The sequence below is a fragment of the Bos mutus genome, chromosome 3, assembly GCF_027580195.1.
Source record: "Bos mutus isolate GX-2022 chromosome 3, NWIPB_WYAK_1.1, whole genome shotgun sequence".
NCBI lineage: Eukaryota > Metazoa > Chordata > Mammalia > Artiodactyla > Bovidae > Bos > Bos mutus.
In genome coordinates this window covers 84,595,121-84,616,024 of record NC_091619.1, presented here as the reverse complement: position 1 = coordinate 84,616,024, position 20,904 = coordinate 84,595,121, and the positions used below count along the sequence as shown (strand labels likewise).

The following is a 20,904-nucleotide window of genomic DNA, read 5'->3' as shown; positions in this document are numbered from 1 at the left end:
AGAGAGTAGATCCTACGAGACCTCATGACACAAATATTTTTCTGTTTCTTTGCTTTTCAATCTGTATGAGATGATAGATTTTTACTAGATGTATTGTGATAATCATTTCTTAAGGTATGTAAGCTTTATGCTGTGTACCTTGAACAATAGTTCTGTATGTCAATTATACTTTAATAAAACTGGAATAAAAACAATCTCACCTTGTAGCATCACAGTGAGTAGAGGGCCTCTATGACTTCCCTGGTAGCTCAGATGGTAAAGCATCTGCCTACAATGCGGGTGACCCAGGTTCGATCCCTGGGTCAGGAAGATTCCCTGGAGAAGGAAATGGCAACCCACTGCAGTACTCTTGCCTGGAAGATCCCATGGATGGAGGAGCCTGGTAGACTGCAGTCCATGGGGTCGCAAAGAGTCAGACACGACTGAGTGACTTCACTCACTTACTCATGTACTGTTTAGAGTGCTTATTGGCACGTGATAGGTGCTCAGTAGATAGTTTTTTCAATGAATGGCTGACCAGGTAGGTGAGTTCCTTTTTAGCACCATGGCCATTGCCCTTTTGATTCAAATTCATTGAGGAGAAAATGTGTACCTGTTGCTTCCAGATTCTCAGTTCTACAACCTTTTGTTTTTCTTCATTGCACTTTTCATCCGATATCATGATTTTGCTTGAATAATGGTGAAGCTTGTAAATGCTCATCATCTGACTCCCTCCAGAGAACAGAAACTCCATGTCTGAGGCCACGTCTGCCTGTTCACCCACCACCTACCTCAGTGCCTGCTCGCACACTGGCAGCAATGAGCATCTTTCTTGGATTAATGAATAATCATCCAGTTCGTCAGCTGTGCCCCTTCATTTCCACTTTCAAGATGTTCCTGTGCTCGACTTTGCAGACCCGCTTGGTCTTCACGTGGTTTGGCCTTTGACCCCACAGGTGGAGGGATAACAATGCCCGGTGGAAATGAACCCAGGAGCTACTATGTGGGCGTGGATGTGGGGACCGGCAGTGTCCGAGCAGCCCTTGTGGACCAGAGGGGCACCCTCTTGGCTTTTGCAGACCAGCCCATCAATCAATGGGAGCCTCAGTTCAACCACCATGAGCAGTCGTCCGAGGACATCTGGGCCGCATGCTGCGTTGTCTCAAAGGTATGGCCCTGACTCTGGCATTCTATCCTTGCACATGCTTCCTTCCCCCCGCCCCTCCACTGAGTGTCTCTTGTGTGTCCATCTGGTACCAGGGACAACGTATGGGTAACTTTAGACACTGGCTTTGCCTTTTGGGAGCTCAGAGTCTGTGACAGAGACCAACAGTCAGCAGGGATATGACATGAGAGGTGTGGGAACAAAGTGACTGTGGCTGGAGCTGAGGATGGGGCCAAGCCAGAGGGGCTCAGGGTAGACGGTGGAGGACTCGGAGCATGCAGTCAGAGGATTTGGTTGGGTGTGACTGGATGTGAAGACGTCACTGATCACCAGAGCTCACCTCTACGGTGCCTTCAGGTGTGCCCAGTTCTGTGTAAAATAGGTTAACCTGCATCATAGAGGAGAATCCTTGCAATGGCTGTATAGAGGCAGTGCTATTAACACCCTCATTTCATTGAGGCAGAAACAGAGGCACAGAAAGATTAGATAACTTCCCCATGCTCATGCAGTTAGTAAGTAGGAAAGGCAGGGCTGGAACCTAAGCAGTCTGATTCCAGTGCTGCACCCTGAGTCACTGGACTGTCCTGCCTTCCAAGTGGACAAGTGAGGGGAACCTCTCTTGTTCAGAGGGAGCAACATATGCAAAGGCAAGGTGGGCTCTGAGAAAGGAAGAAAGTCGAGCAAGACCAGTGCATCTCTGAGTTGTAGCAGGTAGGCATTTTTCTTGAGGGGCCTTTATTTGCAGTCAGCTTGCTGACTTGGAAAAAAGTGATGCTGGATGAGAATTGTTCCCTTTTAGTTTCGCTTGACTGGTTTTATATCCCAGTAATCAGGAACGACAGAGATGTTTTTGTCTTTTTATTTTTCCAGAGGGAAAAATAAAGACCTGGATTCTGTCTTCTCCCTGTTTCTGGTTTAGTTCCTTAAATATTCATGATGGGCTTGGTAATTTGCAGATGGACAATTCACCATTCTGTCCGTATTGATCAGTCTGTTTAAACTTTCATGAGCTCAGGGCTGCTGTTAGTCCCCCCAGAGAAGAAGGCAGGGAGAGGAGGCTGGGGGTGGGCAGCACTGGAGCATGATATAGGAATAAAAGGGAGGCGTGCCTTTTCTTCTGCCTGTTTAACTTTCTTCCTCCCTCCCCCTCCCAGCCCTTGCCTTGGTGAGAATCCTCTACTCTTTGCCCTTGGGTCTCCTTTGTCCTTCCAACATAGAGTCTTTCTTGCCATTAAGGAAATTGTCAAGAAGAAAATATAATCCCCTGATGAAAAGCTACTTTAAAACAGGTCTGCTCTAAGTACAGCTTGGTTTAATGTTGGATTTTTAATCATCTTGCAGTGGCAGCCACCACATTATCTCTTTGAGCCCCTTCAGCCATGTGAGTGCTCTGGGCATTGTCCTTCTTGAGGCTGTGCTTCTAGAGTAAACCTGGATAACACTATTGGTCTTAGGCCCTTCTTCTCACAAGGGGCATGGCCACGTGGCCATGTGTCAGAAGCCGTGGGATAAGCATGACACGTCTGCTCATAGCTCATCGCTGTGGGGTTGAAGGAGGGAAGCGTGTTTATATTGGAGAAGTAACACACCAGAGAGCACAGATTCTAGAGCTGGACTGCCTGGATTGACATCCCAGTTCCAACATTTATTAGCTTGTCATCTTGAAAAAATTACTTTCGGTTTCTTGCTTGAGTTTCATCATCTGTAAAATGGGAATGATGACTGTACCTATCTGCATTGGGTCGCTGTGAGGATTAAATGAGTTAATGCATACAAAATGTCATAACAGTGCCTGGAAATGAGTAAGCACTGTGATTCCTATGGCAATTGCACTGATAACAGTAACAAAAATGAGTAGATTATGGAGGAGAATGAATTTTTAAGATAGAATGTTGAGAAGTCAGAGTCAGTAAGGGAGGTACCTCATGGGGAATATTCACTCCTTTTCTGGTTAGGGTTCTTTCTATGTGAGATTTTGAGAAGCAATGGTCTGGGGCAAAGGGTGACATAAAATACACCCTGACCTGTCTTGTTCTCAAAAACTTAAGGAGCTCAAGGGCTTGAGAGCCGTTGTATTGTTTCCTTTTCTCTAAGTCGCTCACATTCCCTGAGATGGTTTTCCTGTAGTCAAATTAATAAAAACAACAACAGCAGCAACAGTAATAATAGTTACCACTATTATTAGTAATAGTAATAATAACAGTAATCATTAATAATTAATAGTAATATTAGCAGTAATAGTAATGATGATGGCAACTAACATTTCTTGGGCACTAATTCTGTTCCAGGTATCATGCTGAACACTTTATACCAATCACTCCTTGTTATCTACACAAAAAATCTTTTTTAAAAAATTGAAGTATAGTTGGTTTATAATGTTATGTTAGTTTCACATGTACAGCAAAGCAATTCAGTTATATATATACACACACACACACACACATATGTTCTTTTTCAGACTCTTTCCCCTTATTGGTTAGTACAAAATTATTGAGTATAGTTTCCTGTGCTATAGTGTAGGTCCTTGTTTGTTATTTTATATATAGTGAAAGTGAAGTCACTGAGTTGTGTCTAGCTCTTTGTGACCCCATGGACTGTAGCCCACCAGGCTCCTCTGTCCATGGGATTTTCCAGGCAAGAATACTGGAGTGTGTCGCTATTCCCTTCTCCAGGGGATCTTCCCGACCCAGGGATCAAACCCAAGTCTCCCACATTACAGGCCAACTCTTTACTGTCTGAGCCACCGGGGAAGTAGTGTGTATATATTAATCCCAAACCCCTAATTTATCCCTCCCTCACTTTTTCTTTTGGTAACCATAAGTTTGTTTTCTGTGTTTATAGGGCTATTTCTATTTTGTATCTAAGTACATTTGCATCTTTTTTTTAAGATTCCATGTATAAGCAATAATATACGTGGAATCTTTTGTCCTTTTCTGCCTGGCTTAGTTCACTTAGTAAGACAATCTCTAGGTCCATTTTTATTGGGGCAAATTTTTTTAACTAATATTCCATCGTATATATGAACCACATCTTCTTTATTCATTTCTCTGTTGATGGACATTTAGGTTGCTTCCATGTCTTGAGTTCTGTGTCATCGCTGATTTTAATGGCTTATGTTCCTTTTGGGGGGCTTCCCAGGGGCTCAGTGGTAAAGAATCCACCTGCCAGTGCAGGAGATATGAATTCCATCCCTGGGTCGGGAAGGTCCTCTGAAGGAGGAAATGGCAACCTACTCCAGTATTCTTGCCTGGAAAATCCCATGGACAGAGGAGCTTGGCAGGCTACAGTCCATAGGCTCACCAAAGAGTCAAACATAACTTAGTGACTAAACATTTCTTTTGGAGCCACAAATATTAATCCCCTCAACAAGGCAAGAACATTGCAAGTTTAGTGTATAGTAACAGATTCCATTAGGAAGAAGATGATAAGCTGGAGGTGTCATTTATTCTGCAAATATTTATTGAGCACTACTGTGTGCTATCGGAGAAGGCAATGGCACCCCACTCCAGTACTCTTGCCTGGAAAATCCCATGGACGGAGGAGCTTGGTGGGCTGCAGTCCATGGGATCGCTAAGAGTCGGACACAACTGAGCGACTTCACTTTCACTTTTCACTTTCATGCATTGGAGAAGGAAATGGCAACTCACTCCAGTGTTCTTGCCTGGAGAATCCCAGGGATGGCAGAGCCTGGTGGGCTGCCGTCTGTGGGGTCGCACAGAGTTGGACACGACTGAAGCGACTTAGCAGCAGCAGCAGCAGACTATGTGCTATGCTGTTTGCTAAGAACTGGAGTATGTATGGGAGAGGGGGCTACAACAAGTTCTCTGCCTCTAAGGATGAAATAGTTCAGTTGCATGGGGAAAAAATATCCACAAAGTCAACAAAGTACCATTTTTTTTACCCCCTAAATTGTACCAGCTGTATGAGTAATATATACTTCTAGAGAGAGAGAGCAGAAGGAGGAGTCATACATGTGGGACTGAGGGTGCAATGATGTCACCCTCCTACCATTCATAGAACTGTGTGGTTTGCAAAGCATGTTCCTATCCACTTGATTGTCATAGGAGGTGGGTAGGGGAGGGATTGTTTCTTCCATATTATAGTTGAAAAGAACAGCTGGGATCCAGAGAGTGAAGTGACTTTTCCTAAGTCACCCAGGAAGTGGGTGATAAGCCTGAAGTCAGGTCATATCTCTGGATTCCCTCCGTCTCCAACACCCGATACCTTCATCTTTTGTTTAGATCAGCGCTGGAATGTAACCTCCTCCTAAAATGTCCTTCCCCTCTATGATTGTTCTCCTTCTTGAGCAGGAATGATAATGCTAACCTGACAACTCTTCTATAGCCTCAAACTACTCTTCAGAAAGAATTCATAACATGCCCTCCAGGCCTCGCATGGTTTGGTTTTAGCCTGCTCTTCTGGTTTATCTCATGATCCTCCTTTCAGCTCTGCCTTCCACCTGCATTTTCCTTCTGTCCTGTCTTCACACATGCAGTGCTTCCTCTCTTTCACACATATTCTCTCTTCTTCCTGTACACTCTTCCTGCCTTCAGCCAACAGATTTCACTCCCATACATCCTTAGATCCATAAGGTCCAATATGGCAGTCACTAGCCACATGTCTTTTCATACTGTTCACGGGGTTCTCAGGGAAAGAATACCAAAGTGGTTTGCCATTCCCTTCTCCAGTGGACCACATTTTGTCAGAACTCTTCACCATGACCCGTCCATCTTGGGTGGGTGCCATGGCACTCCAGTAATCCCGCCGTTCCAGTGCCATTACTTTGACAACAAAGGTCCGTCTAGTCAAGGCTATGGTTTTTCCAGTAGTCATGTATGGATGTGAGAGTTGGACTGTAAAGAAAGCTGAGTGCCAAAGAATTGATGCTTTTGAAGTGTGGTGTTGGAGAAGACTCTTGAGAGCCCCTTGGACTGCAAGGAGATCCAACCAGTCCATTCTAAAGGAGACCAATCCTGGGTGTTCATTGGAAGGACTGATGCTGAGGCTGAAATTCCAATACTTTGGCCAGCTGATGGGAAGAGCTGACTCATTTGAAAACACCCTGATGCTGGGAAAAATTGAGGGCAGGCAGAGAAGGGGATGACAGAGGATGAGATGGTTGGAGGGCATCACCAACTCAATGGACATGAGTTTGGGTAGACTCCGGGAGTTGGTGATGGACAGGGAATCCTGGTGTGCTGCAGTCCATGGGGTCACAAAGAGTCAGACACAACTGAGCGACTAAACTGAGCCACATGTCACCATTTACCTTTAGTTAAAATGAAGTGTAGGTCAAAATTCACTTATTGGAAACACTTTTTTTTGCACAGGTTTCTACAGCCTATAGAAACAAGGTCAGCTTGTTTCTACAAGGTCAGCTTCTCAGGTCCTTCGAGTGTTTCCTCAAATCTCACCTTTTTGGCAACTGTCTGCCTTCCCTGACATTCCTGATTCCCGTGACATCACTTTCTAGTATGCTGTATATACACTATTTAATTTTTTCAGTTTATGGCTGTTGTCTGTCCTTACAGTGTAACCTCCAAAAGGGTAAGGAATTAAAAAAATTTTTTTTCCTTTCCCTTGCTTCCCAAATACCTGGAAGAGTGCATAGCATGACCTTAGAAGGGGCTTGATGGTATTGAATATTTGCTAACTAATTGAATGAATGAGTAATTGAATTGTGCAGGCAATGGGGACTGATGGGCCTAAGGGAACTAGGGATTTCATAACCTCATGCACACCCCCAAAGCTGACAAAGGCATTCAAATCAAGATTTAAAATAATACAGTACCAGCCACATGGAACTCTGTTGGAAGCTGAATTCCGTGAGGCCCCAGGCCTTGACCGTTGATTCAGATAGAGCTAAAGATAAAACCAGGTATGCCTCTGACCCTCCAGTTCTCAGTTTGGAAGATTTCTGAGGAACGCTGTCTCCCCACCCAATATGGCAGAGCCTACTGATTTAAAACACATGCAGTATTGAACTGGTTCCCACAGTCAGAACAAAGCGATGCACAATCCCTTCCCCAAATATTTGTTTGCTGCCCCATAGCTACGAGTTGACAGTTGCGAGACATGGACCAGGTTACAGAATGAAGTTGCAGAAATCTCCTTCTCTGGAAATTCTTTAGCAGAGCAATGTGCTTTCTCTCTAGCTGAGGAAATTCCCTTGATGCCAAGTTGCTGGGGTGAGTTTACTAGCCTGCTTTCTTCTTCCATTAATGAGAGTATAAAAAAGAATCCTCAGGTCAGCAGGTCAAAGTCCCGGGGGCCTTCTGGGTAGTGTGACTCTGACAGCCGTCTCTCTGAGATGGTTTAGCTGGGGGTGAGGTGGAGGAGTTGTGGTAGGGGGTCTCAATCATGATAAGCATGATCATAAGGTATTTCCATATAAGGCTGGGCAAATGACAGTGGCTGCCTAACCAAATCAGGTTTAAATGCATGTCACAGTTTTTTCTCCAGTTCTTTGTGATAGGTTTCCCTTTTAGAGATGGAGACGCTGAACCTTTGTTGCTGAAAAGCCATAATTAGAATATAGAACTCTGTAGGTCTTCAGAGGGGATTCATAAAATAGATTGAAGAGAATATTTTTTTTGCTTCTATTGGAAGGTCACCTTCACCACAATTCTTAGGAGGATTCGAGTTTAATCTTTCAATTGTTCATCCTGTGGTTTTTATATGTGATTACATTACACAGAGAGCATGCTATACTTCATACATAAGATTCCATAAACACAATTAATGAAGCATCAAGTGGATTTTTCCATCCTCCACGTTTCCTACAAAGGTTGATCGGTTCCAAAGCACTTTCAAACTAATTGACACTTTTGATCCTTACCTGTCTCTCTGTCAGGAGCCTGAGGCTCGTAAAGGTGATGATATTAGTGCAAGATTACCTGAACTGGGTGTTGGGACCAGAAGCTGGTGCTTTTGATAACCATAGTGTATACTCCTTTCTCCCGCAGAGCTGCCTTTTTGTATTGAGTTTTTTTGCATTTTCTACCTGTTCTCTCCTACTTCCTCTCTTGACTAGAGACCTTTTGTAGGCCTGTGTGGGATGGGCTTGCCTAAGTCAGGCATGTGCTCTCTGGGCACAGAGATCAATAGGGCTGCATGGCAGGTAGAAGTTAGGGCTGGTTTATGCATTGACAGATTGAGGCTCCATGAGTTCAAAGACTGGATGCAATTAATTTACTCATAATGGCAGCTACTTCTTGTGCACTGATGTTGGGCTAATCACACCTTATTTTGCTGAGTTCTCCTAACATCAATAGGAGATATAGTCTAAGTAGTAGCTTTGCATAACCAAGGGAGCTGTTTTTTTGGCTTCCTAAAGTCACAAGACTAATCAGTGGTGGAGCCAGGTTTCAAGCTCAGATAGTCTGCACCCAACACCATTGATATTAGCCACTACCTAGAGATTTCCAAGCCAACTTGGAAGGACATTCCAGACAGAGTTGGCCATGCTTATAAATGCTGCAGAGACATGATCCAGCAAGACAAGGTGACTGGAAGGACTGAAATTGTGTAACCTGCATTGAATCATGTAGCCAGAGTGACAGAGCTAGGATTTGAAACCAGGTCTTTGTAGCTCTTTGTCATGAATTTATATGTTCCTCATGCTCTTCAATGGCAACCCACTCCAGTACTCTTGCCTGGCAAATCCCATGGCCAGAGAAGCCTGGTGGGCTGCAGTCCATGGGGTCGCTAGGAGTCAGACACGACTGAGCGACTTCACTTTCACTTTTCACTTTCATGCAGTGGAGAAGGCAATGGCAACCCACTCCAGTGTTCTTGCCTGGAGAATCCCAGGGACTGGGGAGCCTGGTGGGCTGCCATCTTTGGGGTCACACAGAGTTGGACACGACTGAAGTGACTTAGCAGCAGCAGCAGCATGCTCTTCATTGGTAGGACTGATGTTGAAGCTGAAACTCCAACACTTTGGCCACCTGATGCGAAGAGCTGACTCATTTGAAAAGACCCTGATGCTGGGAGGGATTGGGGGCAGGGGAGAAGGGGACGACAGAGGATGAGATGGTTGGATGGCATCACTGACTCAGTGGACATGGGTTTGGGTGGACTCTGGGAGTTGGTGATGGACAGGGAGGCCTGGCATGCTGCGGTTCATGGGGTCGCAAAGAGTCGGACATGACTGAGTGACTGAACTGAACAGGCTGTTCTAACTCTAGATGGATCAATGTAGTAAAGATTTACAGGGCGTTTACCTGGTATTGTGGAGCAAAGACATTGCCTGGAGTCACAGGGGGGTTCACTGGCAGTGTTCTTCTGAGGACACATGCCCTGTCTGCAGGATAAGTCTCTTGGGCAGGCAGGCAGTGTGGTGGAGTAGGAAGAACATAGCCATTGATGGGTTCTGAAACAGGATTAAGTTCAAGTTCTCGGTCTCTGGGATGTGCTTGCTCTTCCCTTCTTTCCCTAGTCTTCTACTTACTCTTTTTATGAAATGAAAATACTAAATGTTCCCTCAGTAGGCTTTGTAAGGATTCAGTAAGGTGATGCTTGTAGAGTACCTGGCACACAGTAAGTGCTCAATACGTGATGACATTTTATTATTTGTTGTTAGTATTTGAAAAAAAATTAATTCTTTTCCTTGTTGAAAATATGTAATAGTTGTGTGTAGCTCTTATTTGAGGAACACATTCAAAGTAAGAAATAGAGTCCTAAATGACAAGTCTGGCATTCTATAACAGGGGAAAAGAAGAATTGTACAGTTTATCTCTTTAAATTTATTTTTAATTTTGTTTTTTTACTTTTTTAATGATGATGGACACTTTTGAATTGATTTTTGTGGGGTTTAAAAGATTATTATCTGTTTTAAGTTTCCAGAAAATGTTAATGAATATAATCACTTGTGCTTTTTCACAAAAGGAAACTGTGGAAACAAAAATAAAAAAAATAGAATTAATAAATGTGTTATTCTACAACTTAAAAAATTACATGACAAAGTGAAAAATCTCCCATCTCCTCCAGCTGTCGTTTCTGCTCTCAGAGGCACCCATTAGTAACAGTTGTATATGCTTTTTCTTTTTTTTACCTTGTTAATGTACCATGGGTATATTTCCATTTTTTGCATTTTATAGCTCAGTTTTTTCAAAAATATTTAACAGCTTCAGGTATAATTTACATACCATAAAAGCATCAATTTAAATGTATAATTCAATGATTTTATTAAATTTATACCTTTGTATAATCATCACCATAATTAAACTTTAGAACATTTCTTTCTAAGTGAAAGTCGCTCAGTTGTGTCCATCTCTTTGCTACCCCATGGACTGTACAGTCCATGGAATTCTCCAGGCCAGAATACTGGAGTGGGTAGCTGAACCTTCTCCAGGGGTTCTTCCCAACCCAGAGATCAAACCCAGGTCTCCCACATTGAAGGCACATTCTTTACCAGCTGAGCCACAAGGGAAGCCCAAGAATACTGGTGTGGGTGGCCTATTCCTTCTCCAGCAGATCTTCCCAATCCAGGAATTGAACCAGGGTCTCCTGCATTGCAGGCAGATTCTTTACCAACTGAGCTATCAGGGAAGCCCACAATGTTTCTGTTAAACCCCCAAAGTTCCCTTATGCCTGTTTGTAGTCAGTCCTCAGCCCTAGATAGATAATTTTTTCTGTCTTTATAGTTATTCTTTTCTAGAAAGTTTACATAAATGGAATCATGCAACATATCTTCTTTTGTGTCTGACTTTTTTCACTTAGAATAATGTTTTTAAGGTTAATTCATGTGGTTACACATATCATTGTATGGATATACCATACTTGGTTTCACCATTTGGTTAAACCATGATGAATATTTGATTTGTTCCCAGTTTTAGGGTATTTTGAATATTGCTGCTGTGAATATTCACATACAAGTCTTTATGTTGACATAAGTTTTTATTTTTCCTGCTTGGATACCAAGGAGTGAAACTGCTGGATTGTGTGATAAATTTTATTGCACTTCATGAAATAGCTGCATTGTTTATCTTCTTGTTATTGAGTTATAAGTGTTCTTTATATATTTCACATATGTCTATTATCAGATGTATGAATTGCAAATATTTTCTTCTAGTATTTAGTTTATCTTTTCACTATCTTGTTGTTTCTTTTAAAGAGCAAAATTTAAAAATTTTAATGAAGTCAAATTTATTATTTTTTTCTTTTATGAGTCTTGCTTTTTAATAAATCTTTGTCTAGCCCATGTCATAAAGGTTTTCTCTGCAAGTGTTATAGTCTTAATTCTTAACATTTGGGGATATGATACATTTTAGAGTTAATGTTTATGTATGGTATAAGATAAAGTCTAAAAGTGTGGGGTTTTTTTGTATATGTTTTGTGGAAATGTTTTAGGTACAGTTTTATTTTTCAAGAAAGATTACTTCTCAGTTTCTTATGTGACTTTGGTTAAGTTTTATTCCACTCAAATAGTTGTTTTTGATGATTTTGTCCCGTTTTATGCTTTTATTTTGCTAAGCAGATTTGCCAACTTCTTCATACTACCAAACCCAGAATATGCTTCTCTACTTTTTTTTAATGGTGTAGAAAATTCTATTTTATAGGTTTATTTAATAAAGTAGTTTTTACTGATTTTTATATTCATAAACAGTTAACCTTGGTTTATATAATATTTTACTTACTTATGCTAATAATTCATTAAGATAGTTTCCTAGAAGTGGATTTCTGGGTCAAAAGTTATATATGTTTTTAATTTTAATAAACACTATACTATATTCTTCAGAATCTGTACTAAATTATCACATTGTTAGAATGTAAAGAAGGCCCACTTCTCCCTATCTTGCCACTATTAATACTATATATTTTTAATTCTTAGATTTTTGCCAATAAACAAGATGAAGAGTGGAGTATTTTTATTTGCATTTATTTAATTTTAGTGGAGTTAGGAATTGTTTTATATACTCTTTATATACTCTTTGTTTCTTTTATGAAGTGACTTCTCATGTCCTTTGCTTAATTTCCAATTAGATTGGTTGTCTTTTTCAAAATTAATGTATAGAATATTCTGATATTTTAGTGATATTGAGTTTTTATCTGTGTTTTGTTGTAAGTACTTTATTCATTTCCTTCTAGTCATAACTGTTGTAAGTCTTTTAGAAGCCTGTTTTGTAATTCATGTTTTCGTTTATTTGTTTTTAAAACAGAAAGTTGTACAAGGGGTCAATTTACACCAAATTCGAGGGCTTGGGTTTGATGCCACATGTTCTCTGGTTGTTTTGGATAAGCAGTTTCGTCCTTTGCCAGTCAATCATGAAGGTAGGACCGTTTCTGTCTCTTTTTGTGGTAGTGGGAGACTGGCTGGGGCCCAGGGGGAGCGTGACCCCAGGTGTCTGTTATCGCCATGAGTGAGATTCACGAGTGGAGCATGGAGACCAGAGATCATGTCCCCAGAGGTTAAGAGCTTGGACAGCAGTTAGTAGGAGAGGGGTGACATTAGGGTTAGGTGGATTAGGAAGAGACTCTGCTCCCTAGGGCACAAGAGCAGCAGCAGAAAGTTTGATGTTAGCTCAGAGTGAGTAGCCTTGAAACAGGTAAGTGGTCTGGGCCTTTCCAAGGAAGCAGTCTGCAGTTGCTTGTGCATATGTATTTCACCACCACGTTCATTTGAGTGGATGAGTCAAGTTAATTTAAAGGAAATAGAATAAGATAGGTAGAACCATATATCACACAGAAGCTGGAAACAAATGTTCTCTGTTTTCAATAGTCAGACCAAAGATGTTCCCATTGAATGATGTTGTTCTAACAGACACTCTTGAGTACTATAATGAGCTGTTTCAAATGTTTAAATGCCACCTGCACCTGCCATCAGAAAATTTTCATGGATGAGTATGTGCCCTTTTGGGATACTTTAGCCAATAGTGCTAGCACGGAAGTTGCAACCCCAGAAGTCAGGTAGGTAATGGAAGTGAGTAAAGTGGGCCAAATTTGAGAAAAATAACAGCGCATGTGCAGAGATAAATTTCAACTGATGTTTATCCTTTCAACGGGTGGCATACATTTGGGAGTGGTGGAGACTATGGTGCATTGGAAATTGCATGCTGCATCTCAAGGAGTGTGGCTCTCTGCATTTTCAGTTGGCTGTTACCAGCATAGGCACCACAGCATGCTTTGGGCTGTGTTAAGAAATCCTTAGTAGTGGACACTGCTGTAGTAGCACCTTTCTTAAATGGTGGCTGTAGACACTGGGGCACTCTGAGACATTCTGAAATTGGAGTCAGACAGTTTCAGATCTTAACCCTGCTACTGCTGAGCTGTGATACCTTGAGTGAATCACTTAACCTCCGCGTGACTTGGTTTCATCTCTGAAAGACTTGGAATAATGAAACAGCACTTTGCTGTGAGAATTAAGTGAGAGACTGATACCTGATTGTTTAGAAAACTTTCTTCCATCCGATTATGAATTCTTTAACTTAGGAGAATGTGTTCCACTCATTCCTATGGACCTGATGCATGGAACAGTGATATCTATAAATGACATGCCCTGAAGAAGTATGCAAATGGACGAATGATTAGCACAAGTAGTAATGGTGACCATCTTTTACACACACACATTTTTTCTAATTATGTCACATTTACTAGCACAGCTTGTGTGCCAATCCCTGTCTTATTAAGTGTTAAGGCTTCAAAGATGAATACAAGTGGCCAACCACTGGCTTGGTTGGCATTGTTCTGGTCCAGGAGTGGTCCCGGTCTGGACCACTTCAGAGAGCAGAGACCCAAAGGATGGGACCGAACCTGCGCACTCAGCTCAGCAGCAGCAAGCCCTCTCCAGCCACGGAGCAGGCCGCGTGGGGAGGCTGCCAGGGCTGCTTTTAGGATGGCTTTAAGGAGCGGTCAGGTGATGTTCTGTCAGGGATGTTGTATGAGGAATTCTCATTTTGTATGGGGCTTTAGATGCTAAGAGCCCTAAGTTCCAAGGACTCTATGCCTCTAATCTGCTAAAATACAGGGTTTTAAATCTGGTTGCATGTTAGAATCAACTGGAGATCTTTTTAAGATTATCAGTTCATGAGCCTTACCCAGGGTTGTTTTTATTCACTTGGCTTGGGTGAACTTAGGCTATCCGTGTTTTTATAGTCTTCTCAATAATTCTAGTATTTGGAGAATCACTGGGTACAGATGAATGAACAGCTAAAATATTAGGAACAAGAACATTTGAAATGGAGGAAGAAGAGTTCTTTGTTAAATCTGCTTATACAAGCACCCTCAGATACCATCTTTTCTTCTCAGTGTAGGTAGAATTGCTTCCTATTAACAATTAAAAGGGTATGTAGGAAGCTACCCTAATTATGTGTTGAAAATATTGGGTAATTAGGTTGCAACCTATTAAAGAAAAGAGTAGCCAGGTTGCAGCCATAATTATAAGTGTTGAAAAAAATTGTATTCCACCTAAAAGGTTAAAATGTACCCATTCATCAAATGCACCCAGCTGCAGGTTCCCCTTACCAGTTTCTTGCCTTTCAGCAGGTTCTTTTAAGGTTAGATTTTATATGCAGTGGATTAGCCTGTGTTGGAAAGTGAAATTCAGATTTTAAGGATGAATTAAAGGGTCTTTAATGACTTCTCCTTACCTGGCAATGACCCATTCTTGATTGGTCAATTGGAGTAATTGTGGAGTGGGATCAAAAAATTAGCTATCACTGTTAAAACCGAGGGTTTCTGAGGTGGTGCGAGTGGTAACGAATCCACCTGCCAATGCAGGAGACACAAGAAATGCAGGTTCAGTCCTGGGTTGGGAAAATCCCCTGACATAGGAAATGGCGACCCAATCCAGTATTCTTGCCTGGAAAATTCCACGGACAGAGGAGCCTGGCGAGCTACAGTCCTTGGGGCCACCAAGCGTCGGACATGACTGAGCACACACAGACATTAAAACAAAACCCCCAAGACTGGCAAAATTTACCATCTTTAGATGGTAACCAAAAAAACGAGAAAAATTCTCAAGTAAGCTAAGTATAATAGTTTAAGGACACTGACCTGTGTGATAAAGTCGTCTCATTGTTTGGTTTCTCTTCCTTTGAAGGTCAGATTAGCTCTGGGTTGGGCCATGGTGACATTGCTCTGTGCTTCCTACCTCTACAGCCTGCCTGGCTCAGACCATAACTCTGGGTCAGTCATTCCAGCCACAGGAGCTCTTGGGAGGGAGAGCAATTGAGGCTGATAATTTAGGGTCAGGGAGGAAGTTACTACCTAGGCCAACTCTGCAACAGAAACCTCATGTTTAGATGGTTTTCTGATCTAGTCATTTCCTTCAAGTATCCCTGGAACACCTCCTGTGAGGCATTCACAGTATTAATTGAATGAGTACAGGGATGAATAATCTGCCCAAGGGTAAACTGACTATGTAACCCTAATTCTTCTCTATTAGATTGCTTCCAATTGTATTAAATATGATGCTGTCTTGGGTCTGTGCTCTGTTGGTCTCACATGCTGTTTCTGTTGTGTGATCCCTTTTCCCTCACTCTTTCTTCACCTGCCTACCCAGTGACCAGTCACTTTCAGAATTAACCAAAAACTTTCCCGCCTAGCGGAAGCCCCCTGTGCAGCCTCAGGTTTCACTAACTGGGGGCTTCTCTGTGCCCCTCCTCTTATGTGTACCATGTCCAGGTCTTCTGTCCTGGCAGTCATTACTACATACAGTTTTGTCCACTTACCCACCTGCTCCACAAGGGCAGGGTCTATGGCACATTCTTCTTGGTATCTTAGCACCCAGCACTGTGTCTGGCATGTAGCAAATGGTTAATAAAAGATGAAGTGAACTTTCAGTGGAGTCATTTGTTTGTATTTTTCTACAAGCACTGGAAAGATCACCTTCCATGTTGTTGTCTATAATGAACATTATTAGTTAATAATCATAATAAATAGAGTAAAGTAGTTGATTCTGCACAGTCTTCATTATGTCATTCTGAGAGCCTCTTCATGTAGAGCAGTGGTAGCTGATCAGTTGGTCTTTACAGGTAATAGTTTAGCAACAGGTGTTTTTGTCTTGAAGCAGCTGCAAATACATTCTACACAATATTGAAGATACCGTCCACGGTATCAGAATACTGATACTGTCCTTTCTAACACCCACACACGTGTGTGTGTGTGTGTGTATGCATGATGTGTGTTCACACACCCACCTTCTGATTCTGTGATGGTTCTTGAATAGGACCTGGACATTAGTATTTTTTAAAGCTATCCCGGGAGATTATAATGTGCAACTAGGGTTGAGAACCAGAGCTGTAAGTGGTTTTGTTATATAGTAGAATCCACTCAGCCCTTTATATAAAATCTTAGATGTGCTTATGGAAGGTTTCATGTACTTTCTTTTATTTTCAATGTGTTAATGTTGTTTGAGGAGCTTTTTGGGACCTGAAATCTCTCTGGTCAGGCAAATCAGTGATTGAGGCCCTGGCTTATTTCAAAGATGACCTAATTTAGTATTTTCTCAGGTTGACTTTTTTTGTTATGTTTTAAAAATTCTTTTTCAAATATATGGAAGAGTAAGGAAAATAAGATAACAGCCTCCTATGTATGTATGAAGATAAACAGATGAAGTTTTATCACATTTGCCACAATTCTTTTTTTTTTTTAAGAAAAAACCACTTTAGTCCATGCCCTCCTCCTCTCCTCTGTCAGCAGGTGATGGTTCTGCTGTAATTGGTGTTCACAAACACTTTTCTTCTGTGCTTTTATCACATGTGTGTATACGCACAACAACAAACAATATATATTGTGTTTAAAAATACCCCAACTGGTGTAGCTCAAGTTTAAACTTGTTTTACTAATTTATTTATCCATTCTCTGCACAGATCTACTTTCAAAACACATTTGTGCTTTTCCCAGCTATGAGAGAGCAGGCAGGTCTTCAAGCTTGAAGGCAGTTTGTCATTGAAAATGACCTAGATCTCAGAGTTGTTTTTAAGATTAAATAAGATAATGTATATAAAATGTTTAGCACAGGGCTGCACACACACACACACACAGAGCTTTATCAATATTTGTTATTAGCAAAAATTATATAATAGCTGCAGTTATTTTGCCAATAAATAAAATAACGCGTGAACTCAGTTCCTCTGGAGTCCTTTTTCTCTCTCCTGTTTATAATCTGCCAGGCATATTCATTGCTGTTCTCTGCATTTTGCCATTGGAGGAAGCAGAGGGCTGTGAAGAGTAGTGACTTGCCCGTCACTGCAGTATGAATTAACAAGGCTGGGGGAGGGCCAGCGGAGCAACTAGTTCCTCTATGGGCTGCAGGGTGTCAGAAGCAGGAGGCGAGGGGCACTGGCCATGCTCCTTTTCCAGCTGGTTTCACATTCTGCTTCCTATGAAACATTCCTCTCGAGGGTCTGCTATGCAACAAGTATGTGCCATATCTTTATGCACATTATCTTTTGTTCAATGAGTGAAAAAAATCTCAGTTAATCCATCTAGGCCTGGTTATCCCCATTTTATAGAGAAGAACACTCAGGCTGAGAAAAATTCCCCAACTTTTTCAGTATCTCTGTACTGAAAGAGCGTTCCTCGTTAGGTCTGCTTGGTTCCCCAAATGGAAAAAAAATATTCCAGTGTTTTCCACTCCACAAAACCAACCAAGTGAGGAAAAAGCACTTAAATTAACTAATTTTAATTAAAGTGACTAGAGGCAGTGAGACTATAAGCAGATAATAGCCATTATGTAGATGCATATGATAATTATACCTGAAATTATATGTCCTGATTTCCAGGAGGCATACCTTAAAAAACTGAAGTATCATTTAGGCTTATTTCATTGCTTCTTTGCTTGAGTATATGTCCAGAAAAGTTTTTCTTAGATATAAGGGATAGGAGAGGGGAAAAGTTGAGAGAATGAATGGCAATACTGTATAATTAATCAGTGAATCTTGACTAGGATTTTGTGTAGACATTTAACCTTGAAACTATATTCAAAGAGTACATCTTTTGAAGGGAGATCCGAGGTTCGGGTGGGATGTACTAGTCGGTGCTGGTGGTGTTCCCTGTTGATGTGTGAAACTATAGAAGCGATTGTGAAGATTTCTGCCCTTGGGAATCCACAAACAGCCCCTTGAATTAGAATGACAAGGATGTGCCTGTGTCCTCACTTTCCTTGTTTTTGCTAGGGGATTCCCATCGAAACATCATCATGTGGCTGGATCACCGGGCGGTCAGTCAGGTCCACCGGATCAACGAGACCAAGCACAGCGTCCTGCAGTACGTTGGGGGTGTAATGTCTGTGGAGATGCAGGCCCCGAAACTTCTGTGGCTAAAAGAGGTGAGTGCACAGGCTTGGGGAGAGATTGCTCATAATAGCAGAGGATTCCTTCCAGGGAATCTATCCGTACCAGGCACCCTGCTCGAGTCTGCTGTGTTGGATTTTTCCAGCAACTCCCAGAAGGTTGATCCCATTTTATTGATTCAGTAGCAGTTAAGTCATTCTGCGTAACTCATGCAAGGCACCGTGATAAGTATTTGACAGAGATTATCTCTTTGAATCCTAACAGCAACCCTATAAAGTAGGTTTTTTTTTCTTTTTTTGTGTGTGTTTTGTAAAAACTAAAGCTAATAGAGATTCATCAGCTCACCCTAAGCAACTTAATCTTAGCAGCAACCCTCTAGTTTTCTTTTTCTTCTTTATGTGTTTTGTAAAAGCTAAAACTAATAGAGATTTGTCAGCTCACTCTAAGTGACTCAGAAGCATGCAACAGAGCCAGAATCTGAACCTAAAACTGACTCTGAAATTGATTTTTCATAACATCCACTGCTCTACTGCAGTTCACAGAGGTTAATTACCATTCCGGTTAGAAAGTGGCAGAGCTGGGATTCAAGTCCTGATTTTCTAACGGGAACATTCTCTGCATACTTTTAGCCCCCAATGATTAATGTTTGACCTTGGTGGCATTTTATGGAATGCCTTTCTCATCTCACCTGAACCTGAGTTTCCATGTCCTTGTGTGATAAGGTGATCTCTGGACAAAGCACTTGCAGGTGGTTCCCATTTCCAGATGTTAGGATCATTTATGAAGTGCGGAGAATGGTGATGTCAACTTAATGGTTCCTGGTAGATATGGATGCATGAGAAAGTTCAGGTCCTCTGGGATCTGTAAGGACTTGAAAACCCCTAGTGCTCTGGTGAGAAGAGAATTCATCTAAGGATAAGGCCTAACATGATTCATTTACTGGCTCTGGTGGGTTGATTCTTCAATTACTCAAACGTGGGATTGGGGGAGTCTCAGGGTACTGAGAAGGTGTCCTTGGATTGCCACCATGGGACAGAGAGAGATGAGCAAAAAGGATATTGATAATTAAGGCAGGCTTGGGTTGTTACTTGTTTAGTATATTGAGCTATTTTGTAAGTTTGAATTTGCAGAAAGATGTATGTATTTGCTAGGAGTTTGAAAATACAGTGTTTTAGGAGTTGGGGTTTCAGGATCCTAATTCTGACTCTACTAGCATCACACTGTATTTGTCATCCCAGGCTTCACTTTTTCCATCTAGAAAGTGAGTGAGTTGAATTGGGTCACTTTGAAAACTGGATACCAAAATATCCTGAAATACAAATCAGATTACTAAACTGCCCTGCACTGCCCCCACACTCTATTCTGTGTTTGATAGGTTTTAATTGATTTCGTTCTAGCAACCTCTGACTGCTTGATGGCATGAGAAACTGAGGCTGAGAGAGAGGGTTATATGACTTTCCCAAACAGATGATAGAGCCAGAATGTAAACTGGTGTCTCCTGGTCTCTAAATCCCAGCTCATTCCATTTGTCATGCAGTGCTGAAACCCTCTTTAAAGTTGCTTGTCCAGGAAGTACCAGTAACAGGGGTGGTAGTGGTCTTTAAGCCAGCCTAAACATGGTTGCTGCTTCTGCTGCTGCTAAGTCGCTTCAGTCGTGTCCAACTCTGTGTGACCCCATAGATGGCAGCCCGCCAGGCTCCCCCATCACTGGGATTCTCCAGGCGAGAACACTGGAGTGGGTTGCCGTTTCCTTCTCCAATTCAGGAAAGTGAAAAGTGAAAGTGAAGTTGCTCAGTCGTGTCCGACTCTTCGCCACCCCATGGACTGCAGCCTACCAGGCTCCTCCGTCCATGGGATTTTCCAAGCAAGAGTACTGGAGTGGGTTGCCATTGCTTTCTCCGCCTAAACATGGTACAAAAGAACAAATGGGTTGGCCATGTCACCCTTGTTAGCCATAGGTGAGGAAGAGCCATTCTAAATTAGGTGAGAAGAATGGGACAGGTGGTCATTGGTGCAGTACCAGCACCTTCCTGAGCACCTGGTTTGTAGCCAGCTTAGTGTTTTGTATCCCAGGAGATCTTAATATACATCCAGTTATAAGCTTGTCTGGATATTTACCTATGTGCTTGAGATCAAAGTAAGCTAAATAAAACCCACAGAAAATAATTAATATCTAGATTGCCTGGCTGTGTTTATGACCTAAGACTGACCATCCATCTGTCCATTCATTTAGTCGATTCCATTTCAGAATTTTCTGAGTAAGGCTCTAAACCGTGCCTCACTGTGTATTCAACTACCTGAACATTGAGCTTCAAACCTGTGTTTCAGATTTTTTTTAATTGATTTTTATTTTTTGGTAAGCATACCCAGGAATCCTTGCTGAGAATTCCTTTGGTTTTACTGTGTTTGCAAATTCAAAATCAAAACAACTTCTAAAGAAATCAGTTTTCGCATCTTCTCCTTAAAGCGTGCCAGTGGCTTTATAGCTTCTCAAACTTTAATGTAAATGAATCACCTGGAGAT

The 20,904-nt window shown here is 41.7% G+C and overlaps 1 protein-coding gene across 7 annotated transcripts in view; it reads left to right on the top strand.

The window, feature by feature from the left end:
- Positions 1-20,904, top strand: part of FGGY (FGGY carbohydrate kinase domain containing) — a 516,697-nt gene that overhangs the window by 26,180 nt on the left and 469,613 nt on the right. For 6 of the 7 annotated variants that reach the window (XM_070367946.1, XM_070367945.1, XM_070367942.1 and 3 more), the window contains exons 2-4: positions 936-1,147; positions 12,307-12,418; positions 18,265-18,416. In XM_070367946.1, the coding sequence (XP_070224047.1) occupies positions 950-1,147; positions 12,307-12,418; positions 18,265-18,416 (462 nt within the window). In that variant the 5' untranslated portion in view covers positions 936-949. Of the gene's footprint in view, positions 1-935; positions 1,148-12,306; positions 12,419-18,264; positions 18,417-20,904 lie in introns of those variants that run through there. The other variant, XM_070367948.1, reaches the window with a different exon arrangement.